General features: G+C 53.7%; 1 protein-coding gene across 1 annotated transcript; it reads left to right on the top strand.

The window, feature by feature from the left end:
* LOC138826417 (4-hydroxyphenylpyruvate dioxygenase-like) lies at window positions 1–11555 on the top strand. The gene is made up of 14 exons (XM_070021571.1): window positions 1–85; window positions 847–873; window positions 1993–2055; window positions 2374–2478; window positions 2933–2975; window positions 3108–3190; window positions 4862–4951; window positions 7447–7550; window positions 8380–8457; window positions 9383–9545; window positions 9637–9708; window positions 10546–10668; window positions 11102–11218; window positions 11301–11555. The coding sequence occupies exons 1-14, from the start codon at window positions 83–85 to the stop codon at window positions 11409–11411; spliced, it is 1182 nt and encodes a 393-aa protein (XP_069877672.1). The 5' UTR covers window positions 1–82; the 3' UTR covers window positions 11412–11555.
* The last annotated feature ends 3691 nt before the right edge of the window (window positions 11556–15246 follow it).

The following is a 15246-nucleotide window of genomic DNA, read 5'->3' as shown; positions in this document are numbered from 1 at the left end:
ACCCATGGTAAATACTTCTGTCCAGCACTCACCCGGCCTCTTGTCCCAAGCTTTCTGGAAGGGAGTTTGACCAAGATCGACCATGGTAAGAGCCTCTCTCTCTCCCCCACCCGCTGTCTCTCAGAATAGTAGGAGGATGGGAGCAAGACTTCAAGGGTTTTTGTAATCTGGGGAGGGAGGGGGGGTGTTGAGGCTTGTCTTCAGAGTCTCTGGGTACTGTGGTTTCTCAGTGTGGAGGATGAGTTGCTAGGCTGTAAGTTTGGAGAGAAGCGACTCTTCTCGTCTCTGGGCTCACGTCAAGGCAGGCTGCCAGGGAGCCCTAGTGAGTTCACGTCGTGGTTCAGGTTCTTCAGGTTCTCCAGTCTCTGTCACGGCTCGTGGATGGCAGTGTTCCCTCCACTTCCCAGCTTCCACGCAAAATGACAGATCCTTGAAATCCACACAGGAAAATCATTGTGGGAGGGAAGGAGTGTCTCTCACAAAGGGGAGTGTCACAAGGTGGGGGTCTCAGCAGAGTTATTTTAGCATAAGAGGATCTAAAGTAGGGGGAAATGGGGCTGGGAAGGTGCCTCAGTGGTAGAGCGCTTGCCTTGCATGCCTGAGGCCCTGGGTTCGATTCCTCAGCACCACATAAGCAAAAAGAAAAAAGCTGGAAGTGGCGCTGTGGCTCCAGTGGTAGAGCGCTAGCCTTGAGCTGAAGAGCTGAGGGACAGCGCCCAGGCCCAGAGTTCAGGCCCACAACCGGACCCAAAAAAAGCAAACAAAAGCAAAGTAGGGGAAAATGGGGGGAGGGGCACAGCAAATGGGAGAACAGATTCTCACTGCCCTCTCCTCCTCTCTCCTTAGACAACTTACAGCGACAAAGGCCCAAAGGTAAGCAGGAGGGAAATAAGGAGGCCTGAGTCTGGAAGGGGGTCAAGGCGCAGGGAAATGGGGTGTCAGCACAGAGCAGTAGTGACCAGATGTGACCAGATGTGCAGGGCCGGGCCTGAACACTGAGGCTCACTCCCTGGGCTTCTCCACAAGGAGCGAGACTCAGCTTCACCCTTCTCTGACCTCTTCTTCAACACCTGCCCAGCTCTTTTAAGTCTGGCTGGCAGCTCTCCATCTACAGAATCCCGGGCTGTGCCAGCCTTAAAGATATTTCCTTCTGTGAAATCTGGGCAGGTTCCCTGGGGACTTCCTGAACGCACACCATCAATTTCTTTCTTTCTTAGTTTTTAATTTCTAAATTTTAATTGTTATAATAAAGGTGATGTACAGAGGGGTTACAGTTACGTAAGTCAGGACAATGTCTCCCCTTCCCTCATTCAATTTTCTTTTTCATTAGTTTGCATATTCATTTCTATGATAGTACAATTTTAGGGCTGAATTTCAAGTCTAAAAACTGAGTTTGGTAGAACTTTGATTCTGATTTTTTTTTTTTTAATATCAAAGTAAGCCAGGCACAGGTAGCTCACACCTGTAATCCTAACTACTCAGGAGGCTGAGATCTGCAGATAGCAGTTCGAAGCCAGCTAGGGCAACAAAGTTGGTGAGATTTTTCTCTCCAGTGAGCTAACAAAAAGCCAGAAGTGAAGCTGTGACTCAACTGGTAGCTCAGAGATGGCGCCCAGGCTCTGAGTTCACACTCCAGGACTGCACCAAAAATAAATAAATAAAACAAATCAAGATATGGGGACGCACACTGAAAGGGCGTTGTAACCCAGTCCAATTGCAACTGAATTCAGTGAACTTGCATCTTAATGTGTCCAAAGCCAAAAAAACAAGTGAGAGGAGAAAGATGTATTGCCTGCAGCAGGTATGGAGGTCACGGGAGTGATTTCCATGAAGGGCTCATTATCTGGAGCACGGGGAAATGCTTTGTGTGCAGTCACTAAGAGGTCCTGGGGTGGCGGATTTGGGGCCAAGTGGTCAAGGGGGACCCCGCCCCACTCCCACTTTCCAGCTCCCCTTCCAAGGCCTCAACTTTGCCCCTTTTTCCCCCTGCAGCCCGAGGGAGGCCGATTCCTCCACTTCCATTCCGTGACCTTCTGGGTTGGCAATGCCAAACAGGTAGAAGAGGGGCAGGGCTGGGTGGGCAGGAGCCGGGGCAGATGGCCTCCTGGACGAAGCCAGGCCCTGGCCGGGGCAGGGATTGGCTCCCGGGAGGGGAGGGTCAGGGTGCACTCTGGCCCGGGCATTTTGGGTTCTGGTTACACAATCAGGACCACAGACCCCTGGTGGGAAGTCTCTGTGAAGGTAGAAGGTGCCAGAAAGCCTCCCCTTTGTTTTTTTCCCCCAAGAGAGGGTTCTGTTTTGGGGGCTCCCTTCTGAGACACTCCCCACCCAGAATGGGCCCTCTCTGAACCCTGCGGCCATCCTGTCATCCAGGCTGCCTCCTTCTACTGCAACAAGATGGGCTTCGAACCGCTGGCCTACAAGGGCCTGGAAACAGGGTCCCGGGAGGTGGTCAGCCATGTGATCAAGCAAGGAAAGGTGAGCCCCACACCCCAGGAGCCCCTTGGGTCTCAGTGATTGATCGCTGAGGCCTTTAGACCTCCTGACCTTTCCAGGTATCCCGCTCTGGTTTGGAGACGCTGCCTGGCTAGTTCCAGGGCAAACCAGGGGCGTGGTGCTACCATGTAACAGGACCTTCCTGGCTCCATCTCCTTCAGCCTGGCCCAAAGCAGGCTGGCACAGGAGTTCAAATGAGCCTGGACATGGGAGTAGGGAGCTTCACCAGTGTCCTGGGCCACCTCCAGGGACTCTGCAGCTAACCCGGGCTTTCTCCTGCACGGGAGACTCGGGGAAAGCCAAGGCAGAGAAGGAGCTAGACTGCTCTGAGTCCTGCATGGCAGAGGCCTTTTGTTCTGCCAGGGATGGGGGAAAGGGGTCCCCCCACTCTGTGTCCCCCTGAGTCCGGCCACACTCCCTGTCCTCTATGTTTTAGATTGTCTTTGTCTTCTCCTCAGCACTCAACCCCTGGAACAAAGGTGAGGGGGTCAAGGGAGGGGGTGGCAATAAGGCTTTACCAGTGGGGTCAGGGGTCAGGACTGGGAGGGTGCATGGGGCCGGGGGGCTGAGTCCAGAAGGAACTGAGGGCAGCCTCTCCCTCCTGGTCGCAGAGATGGGCGAGCACCTGGTGAAACACGGTGACGGTGTGAAGGACATCGCCTTCGAGGTGGAGGACTGCGAGCACATCGTGCAGGTGAGGACGCGTGCGTGCAGATGCAGGAGCAGGGTCGCAGGAGCACGGGGAGGCCCCGCCGCGCGACGCACAGGCCCCGCCCCGCCGCTCAGGCCCCGCCCCACCGCTCAGGCCCCACCCGCCGCTCAGACCCCGCCCCACCGCTCAGACCCCGCCCCGCCGCTCAGGCCCCGCCCCGCCGCTCAGACCCCGCCCCACCGCTCAGACCCCGCCCCTCAGGCCCCGCCCCACCGCTCAGACCCCGCCCCGCCGCTCAGACCCCGCCCCGCCGCTCAGACCCCGCCCCGCCGCTCAGACCCCGCCCCGCCGCTCAGGCCCCGCCCCACCGCTCAGACCCCGCCCCACCGCTCAGACCCCGCCCCGCCGCTCAGACCCCGCCCCGCCGCTCAGACCCCGCCCCGCCGCTCAGGCCCCGCCCCACCGCTCAGGCCCCGCCCCGCCGCTCAGACCCCGCCCCGCCGCTCAGGCCCCGCCCCGCCGCTCAGACCCCGCCCCGCAGCTCACCAGGAAGCCTGGCTGGGAGGCTCAGTTCACACCTCCGTAAACTAGGGATCATCTAGTGCCTACCTCACTGAGCCGCGTAAAGGAAATGAGTTGCAATTAAAGTATTTGGACTCTAATGGGGCCAAAGAGACTCTGGCAGTTTGGAGGCAGGCGTGGCTCAATGATAGAGCACCTTTCAGGCAAGAGGAAGGCCCGGAGTTAGATTCCCAGCACTGAAAAGGAAAAGGAAAAAGAAAAAGAAAGAGAGGTGGGGCTGGGAAGGTGGCTCAGTGGTAGAGCGTTTGCCTCACATGCATGAGGCCCTGGGTTCGATTCCTCAGCACCACATAAGCAGAAAAAGCCAGAAGTGGCATTCGGCTCAAGTGGTAGATTGCTAGCCTTGAGCTGAAGAGCTGAGGGATGGCGCCCAGGCCGAGAGTTCAAGACCCACGACTGACAAGAAATAAATAAATAAAAAGAGGTGGTTTAGATTAGAGCTAGACAGGTCAAATGTAAATCTTAGGATCTGTACCACTGAACCTATGACTTAACTTCTCTGTGCCTTAGTTTTTCGTCTAGAGAATGGCAATGATAACTCATTTCTGTGTAAAAAATGGTGCTATGAAAATTAAAGACGTGGGGCTGGGGATGTGGCTCAGTGGTAGAGCGCTTGCCTAGCATGCACGAAGCCCTGAGGAGTATCTCATAAGCAGAAAATGCAGGAAGTGGCGCTGTGACTCAAGTGGTAGAGCGCTTGCCTTGAGCACAGAGGAGCTCAGGGACAGCGTCCAGGCCCTGAGTTCAAGCCCCAGGACTGGCAAAAAAAAAAAAAAGAAAGAAAAGAAAATTAAAGAGGTGAACCCTTAGAACGGTGGCTGCCATGTGAAGACATGTGTGAACCCGCATCTGACACACGGAACAGGGCCTGACACGCAGTGCACACGCAATCAATGTCAGCCGCCTTTCCACACAGAGTGGGGCCATAACATGAGTCCACTCACACCTACCCCACCTGGTTTGTCTTCCAGAACCCTAACTCTAAGCCTGAGCCTAATGGGCATGGGATGGAGGGTCAGGGAGCAGCTGGAGCTGGGAGGGGATCCTGCTCTCCCTGGCAGCAAAGGTAGCAGGCAAGGGCTTTGGGGGGCCCCATCCTCACTGCTTCCTCTCACCCCCTCTCCCCTCCAGAAAGCTAGAGAACGAGGGGCCAAAATCGTGCGGGAGCCCTGGGTGGAGCAGGACAAGTTTGGGAAGGTGAAGTTTGCTGTGCTGCAGACGGTGAGTTAACTTTGGGGATCCTGCTGCTCCTCCTACCCCTCACCTCACAGACTTCCTTCCTCAAGGGTGACCTCCTACTATTCCCACGGGGAGGGGTTGAGGGTCCCAGGCTTCCCTTCCTCCCCAGTGCAAGGCTTGGGATGGGCTGTGACAAACGCAGAAGGGTGGGGGGAAGCCACACCCAACACGTGACCTTGGGCAAACGCTGTCCCGCTCCCGGGCTCTGAAGAAATGAGCAAAGACTGGAGTTGGACACCCTATGGACGTGACACACACTCCAACACCCATCTGTGCCTTAGTTTCTCCAGCTATCACCCCTCCTCAGGCTGTTATGAGAGTGAGTCCACAACTCTGGCTTACTCCGATATGTACTCAGCAAAGATGGCCGGGTCTGTGCAGCTTCACTGTTATGGTGAGACCAGGATGACCTTCAGCCTCACCTCCAGCACTGAATAAAATATAGTGATGGTTCGCAGAGCCCTCTAGTGAAATCTGGTCCAGCCGGACACCAATGGCTCACGCTTGTAATCCTAGCTACTCAAGAGGCTGAGATCTGAGGTTCAAAGCCAGCCCAGGTAGGAAAGTCCATAAGACAAGACTCTTATCTCCAGTGCACCACCAGAAAACCAGAAATGGCCCTGTGGCTCAAATGGTAGAGCCCTAGCCTTGAGCGAAAAAGCTCGGGGACAGCACCCAAGCCCTGAGTTCAAGACCCAGGACTGACCAAAAAAAAAAAAAAACAGGGGATGGGAAAATGGCTCAGTGGTAGAGCGCTTGCCTTGCATGCATGAGGCCCTGGGTTCGATTCCCCAGCACCACATAAGAAAAAAAAAGCCAGAAGTGGCGCTATAGCTCAAGTGGTAGAGCGCTAGCCTTGAGCTGAAGAGCTGAGGGACAGCACCCAGGCCCAGAGTTCAGGCCCCACGACCGGACCCCAAAAAACAAACAAACAAACAATAAAACAAAGACATTTTGGTCCAAGGCTGTCACCTGTTGGTCAACCCAAGCTTTTTGCTATTGATATTGTTTTTGTTTTTTTGGGGTCCAGTCCTGGGGCCTGAACTCTGGGCCTGGGCGCTGTCCCTCAGCTCTTCAGCTCAAGGCTAGTGCTCTACCACTTGAGCCACAGTGCCACTTCCAGCTTTTTTCTTTTTTCTTATGTGGTGCTGAGGAATTGAACCCAGGGCCTCAGGCATGCAAGGCAAGCGCTCTACCACTGAGCCACCTTCCCAGCCCTTGTTTTGGTTTTTGAAACAAGCTCTCTTTATAACACAAACTGGCCTCAAACTTGTGATTTTTCTGCCCTAAGCTGCTTTTTTTCTTATTTTGGTCAGTTGTGGGGCTTGAATTCTGGGCCAGGGTGTTGTCCCTCAGCTCTTCAGCTCAAGGCGAGAGCTCTACCACTTGAGCCACAGCGCCACTTCCGGTTTTCTGGTGGTTTATTGGAGATGAGAGTTTCACGGGCTTTCTTGCCCGGGCTGGCTTTGAACCATGATCCTCAGATCTCAGCCTCCTGAGTAGCTAGGATTACAGGCGTGAGCCAACAGTGTCCTGCTGCCTTAAGTTTTTGAGTTTGGGGATTAGGCACGCACCCCTACAGCTAGCTGGCAACACAACTTTTTTGAACACTTACTATGGGACTGGGAAACCAAGTGCTAGGAATACCTGGATGAGCAAAACAGCATCTCTGGGAATGGGGGCATGGCTCAAGAGGTATAGAGCACTCACCTAGCAAGAGGCAGGACCCAAATTCAATCTCAAGTATGGTAAAACAAAAACCCAGGGCTGGGAAGGTGGCTCAGTGGTAGAGCGCTTGCCTTGCATGCCTGAGGCCTGGGTTCAATTCCCCAGCACCACATAAGCAAAAAGAAAAAAGCCGGAAGTGGCACTGTGGCTCAAGTGGTAGAGTACTAGCCTTGAGCTGAAGAGCTGAGGGACAGCGCCCAGGCCCAGAGTTCAGGCCCCACGACCGGACCCCAAAAAAAAACAAAAACAAAAACAAAAACCCAGAGCTTCTGGTCCTACTGGCAAACAGACTGTCCAACTCCCAAACAAGGGGCTGGGAAGGTGGCTCAGTGGTAGAGTGCTTGCATTGCATGCACAAGGTCTGGGTTCAGTTTCTCAGCACCACATAAGCAGAAAAAGCTGGAAGTGGAGCCATGGCTCAAGTGGTAGAGTGCTAGCCTTGAGCTGAAGAGCTGAGGGACAGCGCCCAGGCCCAGAGTTCAGGCCCCATGGCCAACAGGAAAACAAAACAAAACAAACACACAAAAAAATATCCTCCCAAACAATGAAGTGGCAAAACTTCCAGAAAGGGGAGGGGCTTGCCCAGCATCACGCACGTGCATGTGTGCACACACACACAGACATACACACACACGTGTTAGGGCCAGACCAGTGCTGGAACCCAGGGCTGAGCTAGCACTGGGAGAAGGAAGACCCCAGTGTCTGGTGGAGCAGACGCTCAGAGTTGAGTCTGGCTGTTTCTCCCTCAGTACGGGGACACCACTCACACTCTGGTGGAGAAGATAAACTACACTGGCCGATTCTTGCCTGGATTCGAGGCCCCAATATCCAAGGATCTCTTGCTTCCCAAGCTGTGAGTACCGTTAGCACAGGAGAGGGTGGGGAAGCCACGGCTGCTCTTGTGGGGTGGGGGGGACACCTGGAGACTGTGGGGTATTCCCAGAGGATCCTTCAAGAGGTGGCAAACAGGTTGGGCCCTGGATCCAGTCTGAACTAAGTGACCCCATTGGTCACTTAAATGTTGGACAGATCACTTGGTTTTTGTTTTCTTTTCTTTCTTTTCTTCTTCTTCTTTTTTTTTTTTTTTTTTTTTGGTCGGTCCTGAGGCCTGAACTCTGGGCCTGGGCGCTGTTCCTCAGCTCTTCAGCTCAAGGCGAGCGCTCTACCACTTGAGCCATAGCACCACTTCCGGGTTTTTCTGCTTATGTGGTGCTGAGGAATCGAACCCAGGGCCTCATACATGCCAGGCAAGCGCTTTACCACTGAGTCACCTTCCCAGCCCCATCATTTGGTTTTTCTATGCCTGTTTCTTCATCTCAAAAACAGGTATGGAAGGTGGGCACTGGTGGCTCACACCTGTCATTCTAGCTACTCAGGAGGCTGAGATCTGAGGATCGGAGTTCAAAGCCAGCCCAGGCAGGAAGTCTGTGACACTCTTATCTCCAAAGAACCACCAGAAAGTCAGAAGTGGCTCTGTGACTCAAGTGGTAGTAGAGTGCTAGCCTTGAGCTGAAAAGCTGAGGGACAGTGCCCAGGCCCAGAGTTCAAGCCCCATGACTGACCAAAAAAAAAAAGGCAATGCAGGACCTGAGTAGGCTGCACCACACTGAGCCGACCTCCTGACTGCGGTGGTAGAAGGGAGGGGCTGGGGCTGCCTCCTCCTCACCCCTTCCCTTTCCCAGGCCCAAATGCAACCTGGAGGTCATTGATCACATCGTAGGAAACCAGCCTGACCAGGAGATGGCGGCTGCCTCGGAATGGTGAGTGCCTTCACCCCAACCCCCTTCCCTGCGGGACGGCCCTGCCCCTCAGGAAAACAAAGCCAGTCAGTCACTGTAAGACTGTCACCACAAAGTGGGTTGTTTAGTAACCCACTGGTCTTCTCTCTGAGGAAAGGGGGGATGTCACAATGCGGGGGAGCCGTAGAAGAACTGTCTCTGTCAGACCACTGTCCTCTGGGCAAGAGCACAGGCAAAGAACAGGAGAGAAGCCACTGAGAGTTGGGACCAACTTGCTTTTATAGCAAACTCAGTCTCACAAGAATGAACACACTGTGGTGAGAACTCGCTTCTGCGAGAACTAGTCCACTAAGCCACAGACTGATGGCTCACACTTCTCATCCCAGAGCTCAAAAAGAGATGGTAAGTTTGGGGCCAGTCTGAACAATATGCAGCAAGACTTGTTTGGAAAGAAAAAAAGAAAAGAAAGGAAGGAAGGAAGGAAGGAAGGAAGGAAGGAAGGAAGGAAGGAAGAAAGGAAGCAATCTAGGCACCAGAAAAAAAGAAATAAAAGCAATGCAGGCACCAGTGGCTCACGCCTGTATTCCTAGCTACTCAGAAGACTGAGATCTGAGGACTGCAGTTCAAAGCCAACCAGGCAGAAAAGTCCCTCTTAGACTTTTATCTCCGATGATCCACTCCAAAACCAGAAGTAGTGCTGTACACACACACACACACACACACACACACACACACACACACACACAGAAGACAGAAGTAGAAGAAGCAATCCTCCTTTCCTTGACGTGCTATTGGGGAGCATTGCCCACTTGCATGTGTTCTGCTCCTGCCAAACGTGTAATGTGGTGGCGTGACAGAGCCTAGGCAGGGACGCACCGTGGAGGGCGGCCATGGCGGAGGGTCAGGTGGAGCCTCAGAGCACATGTGTCCTGCCACTGCCCTGTAGGTACCTGAAGAACCTGCAGTTCCACCGCTTCTGGTCGGTGGACGACACCCAGGTGCACACGGAGTACAGCTCTCTGCGCTCCATTGTGGTGGCCAACTACGAGGAATCCATCAAGATGCCCATCAACGAGCCAGCGCCTGGCAAGAAGAAGTCCCAGATCCAGGTAGGGCCTTTGCTGGCTGGGGAAGAAGAGGTTAAGGGCAGTTAAGGGCAGGGGTGTGGGTGACATTGCTGTCTTTGTGTCCCTTCCTCAGGAATATGTGGATTACAATGGGGGTGCCGGGGTCCAGCACATTGCTCTCAAGACTCAAGACATCATCTCTGCGGTTAGAACCCCATCCCTGGTCCTAAGGCTTCTCTCCTGTAGCTCCAAGAACAGTCTCTGCAGATGGAGGGCATGCTGTAGCCCTGGACCCCTTCTCTGGCTCAGAGGGCTGACAGGACCCCCTCCCACACACACCCTGGACCCTGAAACTCCCATGCGGGCAATCCCTTCCCACCCTACCGAAAGAGCTCGGATGCTGAGGAGCAAAACTCAGCCAGAGCATCAAGGAATCCTTGACTGTGCTCCACTTCTCTGCAATGCCTTGCGCTGTGTTTCTGCCTCTCTCAGCCTCCACAGCTGCACCTTGAAATGAGGCTATTAGGCTACAAGACCAGTTACGGCCTTTTAGCCAAATTCCATGTCACGTGCCCTGGGGAAGGAACGAGAATGTGGACTGTCCCATTCAATGTCCTTGCGGATGCCGTGAGCTGGTCTTGCACGGGATGTTTTCTGAGCACCCACTATACGCCAGGCGTTCGTTGTAGGTTTGTGGGATGCGTTTACAAGTAGAACCTTAAACTTGACCCCATGCTGAGGCACCACCAAGGGGCAAGCAGAGGAGTGACAGGATTTGGCTTGTAGTGGAAAAAAGTCAGTCTGGCTACTGTGCTAATCTTTCAGTGCCTCTGTTTCCCCAGCTCTGAAACAGACATAATGGAGCAATACATACAAAGACAGGCTCATCATAAAGTGTGACCAATCACACGGGAGTGTCACAGGAGAGCCTCCGACAGTCAGGGGTGCTGACCAGGACCCGCATCTCCTGGCCCAGCATGGCCATGGCCTGGTGAGCTAGGATAAAGAGACTGACCTCTGACCTCCACCTGCTCTGGGACAGATCCAGCACTTGAGAGACAGAGGCATGGAGTTCTTGGAGGTGCCATCAACGTACTACAAGCAGCTTCGGGAGAATCTCAAGTCAGCCAAGATCCGGGTGCAGGAAAGCATCGACACGCTGGAGGTGGGGCCCACGCCCGGCTGACACGGACGAGGCAGAAAGCCATCCGACCTGGTGTCTGTGGGAAGGAGCAGGGGGTGGCCTGGGCGGTGGCGTGGGCAGGGACCAGAGCACTGGTGGGACCAGGAGATCATAGGTAGAACTTGGAGCTTGAACTCGGGGCCTCCCGATGCTCAGAAAGAAAGTGCTCCCCTTCTCTACTCACACGGCCAACCTTGGGGACAGACAGGCTTGGACCTGCTAGAGGAAGGGGGCTTCGCTTGGCATTGTGGGTACATGGCCCTGTGAACTGTCTAAGGATCACAAGCGCCAGCTAACAGAGCGGGCCAGCCTCCCTCCCCCAGCCTCCTTTCCTCTGAACCCCAGCCTCCCTGCCCCAGCCTCCCTGCCCCAGCGCCCCAGCCTCCCTGCCCCAGCGCCCCTGCCTCCTCCTCAGAGGCTGAAAATCCTTGTGGACTACGACGAGAACGGCTACCTCCTGCAGATCTTCACCAAACCCATGCAGGACCGGCCCACGCTCTTCCTGGAAGTCATCCAGCGCCACAACCACCAGGTGCGGGCTGGAGGGCGCCCGCGGGCAGCACGGGCGGGTTTGCTCGCTGGGTGCCCAGCTCACTCGCTGTCTCCGGATCTAGGGCTTTGGGGCCGGCAACTTCAACTCGCTGTTCAAGGCCTTCGAGGCGGAGCAGGACCTTCGCGGCAACCTCACCGACCTGGAAACCAACGGGGTGGGCTCTATCATGTAGGCCCCGCCCAGCCGGCCCCGCCCACGCACAGTTTAGATCCCTCCCCATAGGTCGGCTCGGGGAGCCGAGGCTCCGCCCGCCTCGTGGCCACGCCCACACTCCCTGTTCGCCTCGGGCCTCCTGAGTAAAGGGCCGCAGAATCCAGGCTGTGTGGTTGTTGGGTGTTTGTTCCCAGCGAGGAGCAGTGGCGCTCGTCCGCCGCCAGGGGGCGCCCGGGGCCGCGGCGCCGCAGCAGCGCCGCAGGACTGGTGCACGCACTTTGCCCGGGGGACTCGACTGCGCGGATAATCCGGTTCTGGAAGGCCGGATGGAGGACCGCACTCGAGAGGCGAAGACAATTCGCCTCGAGGAGTGGAGACTGAGTGGCGATGGCGGTCTGGGGGCCTGGCTCTGATTGAAGGAAGGTGAAACGGTGAAACTTGGGAGCCAGCCGTAGGGCAGCCCAAGTGACCCCGGCCACCTGGACGGGGAGACGGGGAGCAGGAGGCCGGGATCCGAGCCCCTCCCTCGGGGTCGGCCCCGCCCCTGACCTAGGTGGCCCCAAGGCCCCGCCCCTGCCCCGCCCCCTCCTGGTGAGGACTTGTTCACACTCAAGTGGGAAGGACCCTTGTTCAAGAATGAGACAACCGGGCTGGGAAGGTGGCTCAGTGGTAGAGTGTTTGCCTTGCTTGCAGGAGGCCCTGGGTTCGATTCCTCAGCACCACATAAGCAGAAAAAGCTGGAAGTGGCGCTGTGTCTCAAGTGGTAGAGCGCTAGCCTTGAGCTGAAGAGCTGAGGGACAGCGCCCAGGCCAAGGGTTCAGGCCCCATGACAGACAAAACAAACAAAACTGTATCCCTGGCCCCTTAGAGACAGCCCAATAGAATGAGACATAAAACCCTTGGGGGGGGAGTGTTTCTTTAAAATCACAAAGTTGGGGAGGGGCTGGAAGCATAAAGCCCCCTGGTAGAGCACAGGCCTATGTATAGTATGGAAGAGGTCTTGCGTTCAACCCCAGAACTGCAAAATAACAGTAACAACAAGAATATTAGGAAATAAGCGGTGACAAATTTGGTCTCTTACACCTACTATGGTTTGTGTGTGTGTGTGTGTGTGTGTGTGTGTGTGTGTGTGTAGGGGGTTTCACAAGTCCTAGGACTTGAATTCAGAGCCTGGGCGCTGCCTCTAAGGTTTTTTACTCAAGGCTGGCACCCTACCCCTTCAGTCACAGCTCCACTTCTGGCATTTGGTGGTTCATTGGAGATAGTCTCTGACATTCCTGCATGGGATGACTTTGAATCGCCATCCTTGGATCTGTTTCCTGAGTAGCTAGGATTACAGGCGTGAGCCACAGTGCCTGGCTTACTCTGTAAACCTTCCATGTTCTCCCAGAGCATGGGTCAATTCAGAACTAGGTGAATCTCAATGTAAATAATAATAATAATTTGAATAATATTATGGGGGAAACAGGATTCAACATTTTTTCCCCTTAGGGGGGAAATCAGGGATTCTAAGGTCATGAACTTGAGAGATGAAAAGAATGTGGTAGGGAATGGAGAGGAATAGGTGCCAGGCTATGCAAAAATGCCTCCCTTGGTTCTTCCATAGTTTATGCAAAGAGAAATGCCATAACTATAACCCAGGAGATTGCAAATCAGTGGCTAAGGACCAAATCTGGCTCACAGATGTATTTTAGTTTGTCTGTAGGGCTTCAGGCAAACACATCAATATTTTAAAAAGTTGGGCAGTTTCACATACATTTGAATGTATCTAGATTCCTAGATTTCTAGGAATCCTCTTGAAATAGGGCTGACCCTGGGCTGGCCTTCCTATGCCTCACAAGCTGCCCATGCTATGCAGTGTAGGTGTGTGTGTGTGTGTGTGCGTGTGTGTGTGCACATGCACCTGCCTTCAGACTTAAACTTAGGGCCTGAATACTGTTTCTGAGCATTTGTACTTAAGGCAAGTGCTCTACCACTTGAGCCACAGCTCTACTTCGAGCTTTCAATGTTTAATTGGAGACAGGAGTCTCATAGACTTTCCTGCCCAGGCTGGCTTCAAATGTGATTCTCAGATCTCAGCTTTCCTGAGTAACTAGGATTACAGGTGTGAGCCACTGGTCCCTCGCTTCATGCTAAGCATCTTAAGTCTAGGCAGGACACTTTCTTCTCAGCCAAGCTGAGACAAGGGAGCAGACCTTCCAGCTCACACTCCTGGCTCTGAGACCTTTCAGTGCCTCAGTTGCATTTTTTGGATGGGGTGAGCAGTATAACCACACCTCCCAGAACTGCTGAGTTTCACATAAAAGATGCTTAAAACAACGGCTTTCTTCATGAGAATATTCAGTCTATAAGGTTTTTAGGTTTATTCACAACATCCTCTCCATAGAGACACACGTAGCTTGGTTTCAGTCCTGTATCTTTAGTGTCTAGGATCTAACACATAATGTTTAATATTGGCTGAGTGAGCTGGGCACTGGTAGATCACGCCAGAAATCCTAACTACTCCGGGGGCTGAGATCTGAGGATTGTGGTTCAAAGCCAACCTGGACAGGAAAGTCCATGAGACTCTTACCTCCAATGAACCACCAGAAAACAGGAAGTGGCATTATGGCTCAAGTGGTAGAGTGCTCGCCTTGAATGAAAGAGCTCAGGGTCAGTGCCCATGCCCTGAGTTCATGACCCGATACCAACGAAAAAAAAAAAAAATTAAAAAAATTGGCCAGATGAATCCATGAATGAATCACCAGGAGGTATTATTGTCTGCCTGTCTCTTGTCTCAGCCCAACACCCCTTTCTCTCTCCCCATCAATCTGCAGGAGTGTTGTCTTTTTTGCCTGTATAGTTCTTACAACCAGACATTCACGGTGCAGCTCTCCCTGCCTTCATTCACTGCCATCAGATGCATGCCACGATCTATGCCACCATTTCCTTAGGACTCTTCGCTCAAGTCCTGACTGTGGAATGTCTGGGCCAAGGCTCGTGTGCATTTGAAGTACTTGGGTCCTCATGTCTGATTTCTCACTGTGAACTTGCAGCAATTTGTGCTCCACTAATGATATCACACACTCAATCACAGTGGCTGTGCTGACACTTTTAATATTGAGGCAGCTTGATTGGGAGGAAGAGTATCTGGATGTAATCCACACATCTCCAATAAAGAGGGAAGCACAGCATCTTTCTAACCATATTGCTCTTTGTTGTCTTTTTTTTTGGGGGGGTCTGTCATAGGGCTTGAACTCTGGGCCTGGGCGCTGTCCCTCAGCTCTTCAGATCAAGACAAGTGCTCTACGGCTTGAGCCACAGCACCACTTCCGGTTTTCTGAGTGGTTTATTGGAGATAAGAGTCTCATGGTGTTTCCTGGCTGTGAACCTCAATCCTCAGGTCTCAGCCTCCTGAGTAGCAAAGATTACAGGCATGAGCCACTGACACTCGGCTGTCACACATTTTCGAACAGTCACTATTCCAAGTTCTTCTAATGACTGCAGTAGGCTACTTGATTCTATCTAAAGCACTCAGTGCCTAACCTCTTAAGAAAAAAAAAAATGTATCTAGGACAACTTAAGCCTAGCTACTCAGGAGGCTGAGATCTGAGGATCGCAGTTCAAAGCCATCCAGGCAGGAATGTCCATTGAGACTCTTACCTCCAATCAATCACCAGAAAACCAGAAGTGGCACTGTGGCTCAAAGTGGTAGAGTGCTAGCCTTGAGCTCAGGGACCATACCCAGGCCCAGAGTTCAAGCTCCATGGCGTCGAACCGGCCCTATCTCCTGTTCCCAAGCCCCGTCAGCCCTCACCACTGCCCCCTGGCGGGCAAGGTGCTGACTCTCAGTGGAAAGAGAATAAGGACAGAGG

This window comes from Dipodomys merriami, unplaced genomic scaffold, assembly GCF_024711535.1.
Source record: "Dipodomys merriami isolate MVZ:Mamm:240054 unplaced genomic scaffold, mDipMer1.0.p SCAF_142, whole genome shotgun sequence".
NCBI classification, from domain to species: domain Eukaryota; kingdom Metazoa; phylum Chordata; class Mammalia; order Rodentia; family Heteromyidae; genus Dipodomys; species Dipodomys merriami.
Note: the sequence above shows the minus strand (reverse complement) of the source record. Positions and strands in the feature narration are given on the sequence as shown.

Coding starts and splice junctions, on each gene's coding strand:
- LOC138826417 (XM_070021571.1), top strand. Junction 2,976..3,107: donor ACTCAACCCCTGGAACAAAG/GTGAGGGGGTCA, acceptor TCCTGGTCGCAG/AGATGGGCGAGCACCTGGTG. Junction 10,669..11,101: donor AAAGCATCGACACGCTGGAG/GTGGGGCCCACG, acceptor CCTCCTCCTCAG/AGGCTGAAAATCCTTGTGGA.